Raw genomic sequence first — 11,863 nt, 5'->3', positions numbered from 1 at the left:
AACAAAAACTCTCTGTAGCATTGCATTTCTACGTTTGAGAAACACAAGAGCTGCACACCTGACTTGCTGCAGGTAAATGAGGTATGCAGCAAATATTGTATCATTCTTAGCTTCTCCCGCTCGCTATCATCAACACACAGTCACTTGCTCACTGGGTGCGGTGTGATTGACTGGGGTCACCACGCCTTCTCTCTGCCCAGAAACATCCCGAATCAACCAAAACACCAACATACAGGCAGAGGAGGAGGTTTGGGCAGACACAGACACTGACACATAGATAAGAGGCCCAGAGATGAACATTGAGCAGGATTATTCCCACAAAAGTTGACATTTTATTTTTTAGACTAATATGGCCTTTAAGATGTATCATGTACAATAGCTCTCTGTCACAGCACCCCAAATTGAATTCAGGCCTGGGCTGATGTTCCTCTTTTTCATCCTTTTTGTCTTCATGCTATCCTCTTCTAGAAGACATTCTCATTTAAAAATGTTGTGTTTTGCAGGCCGTAAGTCGTCATATTCGTCGCCTGAAGCATCTCAGAGCACACCATGATGCCTGTGAGAGACGCTATAACAAAGCGCACACAGACCGGTCAAAAATCAATGAGGACACCAAGTTGGTTTTACACAACAACCAGAACACAATGGTAAGTTAAAAAGCAAATTTTACATACATAACATAATGTTATAGGAGTGAGATAACTATTTCCTTGAGGCCTGATAACACCTGGTATGTTGACCGAATGATTTCACCATAAGTGTCCTTGATTCAGGTTTAGTTCAGCTGGTATAGTACACACTCCATGAAAAGAAGCGGAGTCCTCAACTCATCAGCCCCAGATGTAACTCCAGCCCTTGCTCTTTTGCTGCATGTCATCCCCACCTTCTCTACGCTGCTGTTCTTTGAAATCCAATTCTACATCACTATTCAAACACAAATATGTTCTGGGCCAAAGTGAAAGATAGCCAACAGTGATCGAAGGAAGCAATTAGGTGTCACGTTATCTTTAATTCTCTCTTTTCTGGTACATCAGCCAGTTCTTACTGAAGACAAAGCGTTCATTCTGAAGATCTGGACGCTGCTGCCTTTAACCCTGAAAGTGTTAAATAAAGCACCTTATGAGATTTGAACTATAAACAAACTGTCAGATTTTCCAAATCCGTGCCATCCTCCACTCTCATTTATCACTCCCACTCTTGCAGTCCCTTGACCACTCACTCTGCCCGACCCTGAAAAATAGCAAAAATGGATCTTTTGATAAAGAGGGAACGTTGCAGAGCACTGTAATAACCCAAATCTGAGTAAATGATGTTATCCCAGACATGCATCTTTAATGGGTGAATGAGGGAAAAGAAAAGCGTGGGATGAAAATTCCTCTTAAGCAATCAGCTAAGGAGTTGTAGAGTGATGTTCTGAGTGAATTACCTCCCTCTTTCACATTGTCAACATCATGATGTGACTACTAAGCGCATCGAGATGAAACATAAAATCGTGCTGCCCTGCTAAAAAATCCTTCTCTTACCATAAAGGTAGACTGATATATTTTCACCAAAGATACAGTCATAAGTCCTCAACACAACAAGATGCCTAAACAGTAATCTGTTCTGGCAGAAAACTGCCACAGTGATATTTAGTGCTTCTAATTTTTCTTCTTGTCCCCCCCAACAGAAAGCTGATGAGTGTTCAAGTGACAGTGATGATACCATTGACCCCACGCCACCTGATGTAGACAAGGACAGTGAGGACAGGGACAAGGATGGCGTACCTGAGCTGCAAAGAACTGAGAGTGTTTTTGGAGGTTTAACTGCCATGGCTTTTGTCAGTTTACTCCATGATACTCCTATCGCCGATAAAATGGATAATGATACATTTTTTGGGCTTATTACTTTACAGGTGATCTGTGTAGTTTTAGTGGAGAAATGTACAGAAAGTGTACAGATTCTGTGGTGTATGTTCATGACTACACACAAACTGTCCTTAGAGGAAAATTTGGTTTTTGAAGATAAAAAATGTGTATTATTTGTAATTTGATTTGGCAGTATACATTAAAAACCCTGGCAATCATAGGGTCAAGGTCATATATGTACTGAACTCATCATCCCCCTCAGCACCACCTCTGAACACAGCCTTTAAAAATGCCTTCTGTCTGTACATTTCTGATGTAAAAATAATTAGAATTAGACATTTTACCTAAGAATCAAAACTTCAAAACACTAAACTATTTTCATCTTTTTAGCTGACCAGAAAAATGCTGGGGATCAAAGACTTTTCTCTGCCAAGTTCTGGGAGCAGTGAAGAGTTGTATGTTCCTGATTCTGCTGACAAAACTGATGACGAATGTTCAGAAGAAGAAGGAGACAGTTCTGAAGTCGAACAGCACAAGTACAAGAAAAGAAAAGCCAAGAAAAAGCATTCAACAAACACTCAGGCAGTCCAACCACACAAACGACAACGTAAGACACATAGAGAATCCTCCTCCAATGACAGCTCTGACGTGACAGTGATGATGCTGCAGAAAAAACCGAATGGTGACAGACTGTACAATAAAAAGTATCACTGTGTGTTTTGCTTAAAGGCTTACAATAAAATTGCCCGCCATTTGGAATCTAAACACAGAGACAAACAGGAGGTGGCAAGAGCAATGACATATCCAAAGGGGTCAAAAGAGAGAAGAATACAGCTCAGCTTACTGAGAAACCAAGGGAATCGTCTACACAATAATAAGGTGCTGAGAGAAGGAAAAGGAGTGTTAGTTCCCAGTCAGCAGTCCAGCACTGATGTTGCAGCCAGAGATTACATGCACTGTAGAAACTGTGAAGCTTACCTCAAGAGGAAAACACTGTGGAGGCATATGCAGAGATGTCAACTTCGCAAGAAGATTGAGGGATTAAAGCCTGGAAAAACCAGAGTCCAGGCTCTTTGTCAATATGCTCAGCCAGTGCCAGCAGATGTTAATGAACGCTTTTGGAAAATGGTGCTAAACATGCACATGGATGAGGTTACTAATGCTGTTCGCAAAGAGAAAAACATTCTGAAATTTGGAGAACACCTCTTCAGCAAACATGGACACGATGCAACCAAACACGAATATATCAGACAGAAGATGAGGGAGGCAGGGCCACTTGTTGTGCAAGGACACAAACATGGGAAGTTGAAGCAGTTATCAGACTTTTTTGTACCAGCTAATTTCCCTCATGTGATACAGGCCGTTAAGGACGTAGCGGGCTTGAATGAGGAGACGAACACATACAAAACACCTTCTCTGGCGCTTAAGTTAGGCCACAACCTCAAAAAGATTGCAAGCATCATCGAATGTGAAGCCATGATTGCAGGTGAAGAGGATGTCGTCCACAATGTTCAAATGTTCAAACAAATATGTGACACAAAATGGAATGAGTGTGTGTCAGCACAGGCCTTAAGAAATCTGGATGAAGCAAAATGGAATGCCCCACAGCTTCTTCCATTTGCTGAGGATGTAAAAAAGATGCATCAGTATCTCCAAAGACAAAGACAGGACTTCAAAAAAAAACTTGACCACAAACCAACGAAGAAGGACTGGGCAGAACTTGCAAGAATAACCCTCTGTGAGATTATTCTGTTCAACCGCAGAAGAGAGGGAGAAGTATCCAAGATGCCATTGAATGCTTTTCCATTGAGAGACACCTCATCCACTCATCCTGATATTGAGTTGTCTCTGTCTGAGCTGGAGAGGAAGCTGTGCAAACACCTCCAGAGGATAGAAATAAGGGGAAAACGAGGACGAAAGGTCCCCATCCTTCTCACGCCTGATGTGCTTGCTTCTATGGAGTTACTCGTCAAGACTCGTCGCACCTGTGAAGTCCCTGATGAAAACCAGTTCATGTTTGGCAGACCACAAGCACTCTCCTACTTCAGAGGATCCGATGTTATTCGTCAGGTAGCTCGCAGTTGTGGGGCAAACCACCCAGAAGCTTTGTCTTCCACCAAGTTAAGGAAGCACTTGGCAACCATGTCCAAAATTCTTAACCTGAAGGACAACGAGATGGATGACCTCGCTGAGTTCCTGGGCCATGACATAAGGGTGCATCGCCAGTATTCTAGACTTCCGGAGGGCACGTTACAGCTCGCAAAAATCAGTAAGGTCCTCATGGCACTGGAACGAGGTCAGCTGTCGCAGTTTCAAGGAAAGAATCTTGATCAGATCAACATGGATCCACAAGGTAATCAGGCATGTAAATTGTACAATAAATGTATTTATTCAGCACGGTTCCATCTGTAGATTTAGATTTCTTTTGCCTGCCAGAGAGATTCCCTCTCAAATAACTGCAGCTTAACTCTGCAATGTAATATTAATGGAGATTGGTGAATGATGGTGGAATTTAAGGTGTTATGATTTATCAACGGGTTTGTTTTGTTGAGCAAGTGTTCATACTATTGTTTTTTACTTCATTTCCAGAGAAAATGCCAGTGTACAGTGACCCTTCTGACAGTGAAGCAGATGATGACATGAGAGAGGAAGATGCAGCTCCTTTTTCACCGTCACCTTCACCTACACCTTCACCTTCACCTTCACCTTCTGCCTCATCATCATCAGGTATGAAGATTAATATTTGACGGAAACATTTCAAAGTATTCTGCAATGTGTTCAACACTAAAATGAACTTAGCGGGTTAAAGGTTGCAAGCTTGTGGGGTTTGATGACAAAATAAGAAGTAAATTAGTTTTAATTGAAATCTTGAGTTTGTTAAAACTAAAATGTGTCCTCTTTGAAATGGATTGCTGTTTCAATCTCTACAGTAAATAAAAAGCTCATTAGTTGGAATATTTTAAAGTTTTTCCCTAAAAAAAAAGTAGGGTCTAAGTTTGAAATTTTTTTCTCATTCAAATGTTATTTTTATGTTTAAAGTTTTGTTGAAGTCCCACAGGGATGTGAAAGTTTCTCATCAATTACATATCACATATTAACTGACCAAATTTAAGGCTGAAGCAGTCAAAGTTTGTAATGTACAGTTGGTTGTGGAAATGTCACCCTGAGGCTCTCTGAAACACTTGAACAAGCACTCTTAGAAAAACTTCAAAAGCTTGTTTAATTTCCATGCTTCACGGTACTTCACCAGTGACTTTCCATGTGCTGAATACTCATGTACTTAAATAGTCCTTTTATGTTTACAGGCAAATCCAGGGTGAGCAGGAAATCCTTTCAAGCTGGACCAAACTATCCACATCCAGCCAAAGGTCATTTAAGTTGAGGATTATGGAAAGTATACTAACAGGTATTAAAGGGCACTATGGAATTATTGGCATTGCTGTTCAAACAGAACATTTCTCAATCATCTAACATTATTTTATTTGGTTAAAACCCCCAGTGCACCAAAACACTACCATCTCACAATGCATGTTCTTGGGCTCCTGACTACTGCCACCTCCTTGGAGGTACTTGATGGGTTGGTAGAAAGTACAGCAGTCGTGTTTTCTAGTCCATCAAGTGGGGAAAATGTTGAAAAACATTTTCAAAACCTTCAGTTGTGGCTGCAGAGAGCTACCTTACCAGTGGAGGAGTCTGACAAGTCAGAAAAAAGCACTGAAGACCTAAAGGTAAATGCTTTTTGAGGTAGTGATAGTACAGTTATATTTGTATTTCTAATTATGCATAATAAAAATGAATGCAGCTATGATTTAGTGCATTATATTTTAGAATAACTGCTCAATGCATTAGTAAAGATACAACAACACTTAATTTATTTGATATTACACATTATTTATTTAGTTAATTACACTCACTGAAAATACTGACATGATCAGTGTCTAAAATGTTAAGTTTAAGTCTGTTTGTCATTTTGCTTTGTTTTTTTACATTCATAATATGATGTCAGAATTTGCAATATTATTGTTATTATCCATCATAGAGAACAAACTGATACCACATTGTCTATTGTTCTCTGTGTATTAGCTCTCTGAGACTTAAAAATTCCAAACAAACCACTAATGAAATTTCATTCTTGAATTTAGGAAACAATCAAGGGATCAAACAACTTTGCAACAACATTACTGCAAAGTTGTAACAACAGCCCCGCTGGACGTCACTGGTGAGCCTCATGTCTTTTATTGTGAAGGACTTGTGGCTCACATGACAACCTACCTTCTGCCCTACACAGCCCTGTGGAGCGGGATAATGCTTGGTAAGTAGTATTTAAAAAAGCAGAACATCTCTTTTCAGCATTACCAAAATGACATGCGTGTCTCATGAAAAATTAATAAGAGATCAATAATCATTCCAATACTTAGAAGCAAAGCAAAGGCTGCTGGGAAAGTGTTTGTTGTGTTGCACCATGACCCAGAGTGTGAGTGTTTCTATCCTTTTCAGTGACTACTCACTTACAAAGGTGTACTGAGTAAACAACATCACCTAGTGGTGAACACAGTATGAGTCATGGAAGTCACTTCTTAAACTTCTAGACTCTACTGAGTTATCTACATTGTACATATGTGGTCGTGAGCTGACACCATATGACCGAATTGCGACACCTTAGTTTTAAAATGTTTTGTATCTTACTGTTTATACTTATATTTATGTCCATCATGTTTATTTGTGTTTAATTACCTACTTTATGTTGCAGATCAGTGAAGAGCAGGTAAATGCTCTGACTAGAAATGAGGACTTGTGCATCCGAGCCTCACAACTGAAAGACATCCATGCTCGAGTAGAGGCCAACATTTTAGACTCCCAAGAGAAGGTGCGGAAGAGAAAGATGTCAAAGGGGGAAGAGGACAACTTCGAAGTGGGTGACAGAGTTCTCAGTAAAAACATACGCCAAGAGCAAAGGAAAGGAGGGAAGATGGAACCAGATTTACTGGGACCTTTTGCCATAGTAAATATTGAGGATAAAAGTGCAGATCTTCTTCAGTGTAATGGCAGAACCATAGAGAAAATTAACATTGATCATCTCAAAAGATACGTGGAACCACAGCCTCGAATCCCTGCAAAATGGATTGCACTTACCCCACTGATTCCTCATGCACAGCAGACCAGCTCTTGTTTGTCCCCTGCAGTACCTCAGAGCCACAGTGAGACCATAAGTCTGCAGTCTCCGATCAACAGCCTCAGTGAGACAATAAGTCTGCAGTCCCCGATCAAGAGCCCCAATGACTCACTCTGTCAACACTCCCCCATGGTACCCCAGCACCTCAGTGAGACCCCAAGTCCACAATCATGTCCGGAGACACTGCTTCCTCCAGGACTATATTTTCAAACATTGTTCTCTGTAAGACTGTGTGGAAATTGGAACACGGTACCACATCATTGTACTATTGTTGCCTCAGTAAACCACTCTTGATTCTAATTCACAGTAATGGCTGACATCTGGTCTGGCAAACGGCAAGGTGTGCTATGGAGCAAAGTGGGACCATACAAACTTTTTGCCAGAGACCTGCAAAATCTGGCACCTGGAAGGGAACTAGAGAGTGAGGTAAATGCATGCATAGTGTTTTCATTCATATTTTCATCTTTATTTGATATGGGAAAATGATCTTCTCAATATTATCTTTTCAGGTTTTGAATGCATTCATTCATGTCATCATTCAAAAGTTACAACAGGAAAGTTTGAAAAGGTTTTATCTTGTTGACTCCTTTGCAATGACTGCTCTGTGGCATGGATCATGCCGTGGATTAAAGAAGGTAACCTTTTAGAAAATCCGTTCAGACTTATTTAAAATGCATACAAGTTTGTATTGAGGATATTTTTGTTTCAGGTTGACCCAATGGCCTACAATGTCCTCTTAGGTCCTGTGTGTGACAACAGACATTGGACACTTGTGGTGAGAACTTCACACATTTGCAAAGTAGTCATGTGCAGGAGTGTAAATATACTTTTGTGTTCTCCTGCATGAAGATTGGCTGTACTAATTCAAAATTTGTATTGACACATTACACGTCTTATGCAGGTCCTTTATCCAAAGGAGAGGCGTGCAGTTTACATAGACCCTCTAGGAGAAACACCTGACCACATAATCAAATGCAGGGATGTAACACGGTAAGATGTACAATACATCAGCTGAGTTAAGAGAGTCAGGATGTTTTTTCTCCACGTCTGTAATCTGGTCAGCCAGGTGCTGTAACGCCTCCGTTACGCAGGCCTGAGGTGGGATGTAGACGCCGACCAGAATAAAAGAGGAGAACTCCCGCGGCGAATAGAAGGGTTTGCAGTTCATGAAAAGAGTCTCCAGATTTGGACTGCATGACTTCTTCAACACTGTGGTATCTGTACACCAACCTTCGTTTATGTAGAAACAGATTCCGCCTCCTCTCGCCTTCCCAGAGAGTTCCTTTACGCGGTCCGCTCTGTGGAGCTGAAAGTCCGGTAAGTGCAGCGAGCTGTCTGGGATGTGTTCACTGAGCCAGGTTTCAGTGAAACACAGGGCGGCGGATCTGCAAAAGTCCGAGTTTCTTGAGTTGAGGAGCAGCAGTTCATCCATCTTGTTTGCCAGGGAGCGGACATTCGCCAGGTGAATGGAAGGGAGCGCACTGCGTAACCCCCGCTGTCTCAGTCTGACGAGCGCGCCTGCTCGCTTGCCCCGGCGTCTCCGGCAAAGACCATAGAGAGCTGCGGCTCCACCAGCAAGAATCTCTGTGTAACTTCCAGGTTCAATGAAAACCGGTGTAAAAAGTTCGGCAGAGGACTGTCCAATGTTAACAAGTTCTTCTCTGGTAAAAGAAACCAGAGAAGCGGAGCATAAAGATACAAGAAAAGAGAAAAACGCAACAAGTACGAGAGAGCGCAGTACCAGGGCGACCGTCCGTGGCGCCATCTTGGATAATACGTGTATACATATATGTATATATTTGCCCTCTATCTTATTGCCTTTGTCATTATGTTTACACATAACATGAATGAAACAGCTGTTTATGTCATGTATACAGTAGTAACTAAGTACACTTAGTAGCTAGTTATTAAAAAGTGGATTTTTAACATTATGTGATAATAGTAGTGTCTGATAGATTTTCAGTCAATTTGTAATGTCATTCAAAAGCATTTGAACATTTATATAACACTGTGGAATTCTGTGTACAGTTATTATAAATGACAGACACCAAAGCTTCAAACTGCTTTTCACAAAAGAAGTGGCACAAACTCTATCACATGGTATTACTTACATCATAGGTCAATATCATGAAATCATTAAATCTACAGTATGTTTTCCATTAAATTGAAATGTCTTTTGTTACAGATTGAAAATTGTCCGCTCCAGAATCGGGTTCAGATGTCTTTGTTTGGTCTGCTTGTGTGTGTTTCACACTTAAAAGGTAAACTGCAATGGTATATTGAACTGATACAATTTAAAATAGCACATTTAGTAAAGGAGTAAAACATTTACAAATTGAAGAACCTACACACACAAACATCATGTATGTGACTTTTTTTCTTATTTTTATCAGACACCTCAGGAACAGACAACTTGATCTCCCTCTTCATCTGCAGGCACTCCTGCAGTTTCTTCCAATGTCGCTTTACCCTCTGAGGACGCTGCAAAGTGACCTAAACTGCCACGCAGCCTGCAGTCACCTCAGCCTCTGCCGCCACGCAGCCTGCAGTCACCTCAGCCTATGCTGCCACGCAGCCTGCAGTCACCTCAGCCTCTGCCGCCACACAGCCTGCAGTCACCTCAGCCTCTGCCGCCACACAGCCTGCAGTCACCTCAGCCTCTGCCGCCACGCAGCCTGCAGTCACCTAAGCCTCTGCTGCCACTTCAACCTATGCCGCCATGCAGCCTGCAGTCACCTCAGCCTCTGCCGCCACTTCAACCTATGCCACCACGCAGCATGCAGTCACCTCAGCCTCTGCCGCCACTTCAACCTATGCCACCACACAGCCTGCAGTCACCTCAGCCTCTGCCGCCACACAGCCTGCAGTCACCTCAGCCTCTGCTGCCACGCAGCCTGCAGTCACCTAAGCCTCTGCTGCCACTTCAACCTATGCCGCCATGCAGCCTGCAGTCACCTCAGCCTCTGCCGCCACTTCAACCTATGCCACCACGCAGCATGCAGTCACCTCAGCCTCTGCCGCCACTTCAACCTATGCCACCACACAGCCTGCAGTCACCTCAGCCTCTGCCGCCACTTCAACCTATGCCGCCAAGCAGCCTGCAGTCACCTCAGCCTCAGCCTCTGCCGCCACACAGCCTGCAGTCACCTCAGCATCTGCTGCCACTTCAACCTATGCCGCCAAGCAGCCTGCAGTCACCTCAGCCTCTGCTGCCACTTCAACCTATGCCGCCAAGCAGCCTGCAGTCACCTCAGCCTCAGCCTCTGCCGCCACACAGCCTGCAGTCACCTCAGCATCTGCCGCCACTTCAGCCTCTGCCGCCACACAGCCTGCAGTCACCTCAGCCTCAGCCTCTGCCGCCACACAGCCTGCAGTCACCTCAGCCTCTGCTGCCACTTCAACCTATGCCACCACGCAGCCTGCAGTCACCTCAGCATCTGCCGCCACTTCAACCTATGCCGCCAAGCAGCCTGCAGTCACCTCAGCCTCTTCCGCCACGCAGCCTCTGCCACCACCCAGCCTGGTACTACTCCAGAGGAAGGACAGTTGGTAAGCAGACTTTAACATTTAGCTGAAAATAAGACCCCACAAAGGCAATGATTCAAAAATAAATGTCTTAATAAAACAAGTGTTTGACTGCTGTTGTCTTTTTTTAGGCTGTGGATGAGCATAACATGCCAGGCATGGATCGTGTGGACCTACTGGCAGAGTTTGTAGTCAGTATGAGGAACTCTACTAGTCTGACCCTGAGCCACCAAGAGGTCAGCACAACCATAGGGCTCTGGCAGAACCTGCTTCCCTATGACCAACAACGGGTGACATTTGCTGCCAGGCATCAGGACAGGCTGATAACGGGAAAATTCAGATCACCAAAAAAAAAGGCTGAGTTCACTCCTGGTGTGGAGAGTCTAAAGCGGTGCGTCCTGGGATCTACTGCCTCCCCTGCACAGTGGCCAGACTGTTGCCGATTGGTTGAGGCCATTTTCGTTAGACTTTGCCACTTACACAAGAGTCCCAAAAAGCAAGGACGGGGGACTCTGTCAAGATGGACTCTGATACTGAAAGATTACCGGAACATCAGGCAGCTTATTCTTGGTAATGGAGCCATCATGAAGGACACCACACTTCAGCTCGTTGAGATCAATCAGACAACCATAGTCCAATGGCATAATGAAAGGTTGAAGCGGCAGGATCTCTCACTGCTCCTTCAAGGAATAAACCTCCCCGCTCCACTTCCTGTTGCAAATGAAGCCCTACCACCTGCAAAAACCCGCCCTGTTGCCCCACCTCAAATGCAAGGTACTGAACTTTTGTACAACCTACCCCCGAGCACTACAGGACAGGCAAAGACTCTGCGTCGGGCAAAGGATAGCGGGAATCCTGTCCCCCAGGCTAATCTGCCAAAACCACCAGCTCATAGGCAGCTTTTCCCTAAACCCCCTTCTACTGGTCCTCTCTTTTTGTACCCTCAGGCAACCTCTGCTTGTCCTCAAGCCCCACTCACTTTTCTGACTTTTCCAACACCTGCATTCAATGTGCCCTATGCTCAAGCTCCTTCTGCTCCAGCAGCACCACCCCCTCCACCAGCCAGTGTTCCCCTTCCCTCTAAGGCAAGGTTTAACAAGAGGACCGTGGTTTCTAACACGTGCAGGAAGTGTGGACAGTTTAGGACTGCTCAAACTGGTCACAGCCAATATAAGGGCATCATCTACTGCCCAAACACAGAAACAATTCCTAAAGAGCTGTGGCTGGAGCAGATAAAAAAATCTAAAATGTAAATAAGTTTTTGCTTGAGGTATGTAAATAACAAAATGTAAATATTTCCTAATGTTTGTATGTACAT

At 43.5% G+C, this 11,863-nt stretch overlaps 2 protein-coding genes across 2 annotated transcripts; both read left to right on the top strand.

Moving 5' to 3' along the window:
• Window positions 1–481: 481 nt before the first annotated feature.
• LOC117808542 lies at window positions 482–5,253 on the top strand. Its single transcript, XM_034678263.1, has 5 exons — window positions 482–647; window positions 1,670–1,795; window positions 2,238–4,200; window positions 4,437–4,574; window positions 5,153–5,253. Exons 1-5 carry the CDS (start codon window positions 645–647, stop codon window positions 5,227–5,229), a joined length of 2,307 nt encoding a protein of 768 aa, XP_034534154.1. The 5' UTR covers window positions 482–644; the 3' UTR covers window positions 5,230–5,253.
• Window positions 5,254–7,157: 1,904 nt separating this feature from the next.
• On the top strand, window positions 7,158–9,587 carry LOC117808544 (sentrin-specific protease 1-like). Its single transcript, XM_034678265.1, has 7 exons — window positions 7,158–7,242; window positions 7,328–7,446; window positions 7,530–7,655; window positions 7,730–7,795; window positions 7,922–8,010; window positions 9,206–9,281; window positions 9,414–9,587. Exons 1-6 carry the CDS (start codon window positions 7,191–7,193, stop codon window positions 9,276–9,278), a joined length of 525 nt encoding a protein of 174 aa, XP_034534156.1. The 5' UTR covers window positions 7,158–7,190; the 3' UTR covers window positions 9,279–9,281; window positions 9,414–9,587.
• Window positions 9,588–11,863: the final 2,276 nt, after the last annotated feature.

Source organism: Notolabrus celidotus, unplaced genomic scaffold (assembly GCF_009762535.1).
Source record: "Notolabrus celidotus isolate fNotCel1 unplaced genomic scaffold, fNotCel1.pri scaffold_115_arrow_ctg1, whole genome shotgun sequence".
Classification (NCBI taxonomy): domain Eukaryota; kingdom Metazoa; phylum Chordata; class Actinopteri; order Labriformes; family Labridae; genus Notolabrus; species Notolabrus celidotus.
The sequence above is the reverse complement of the archived record's forward strand: the minus strand, read 5'-3'. Positions and strand labels throughout refer to the sequence as shown.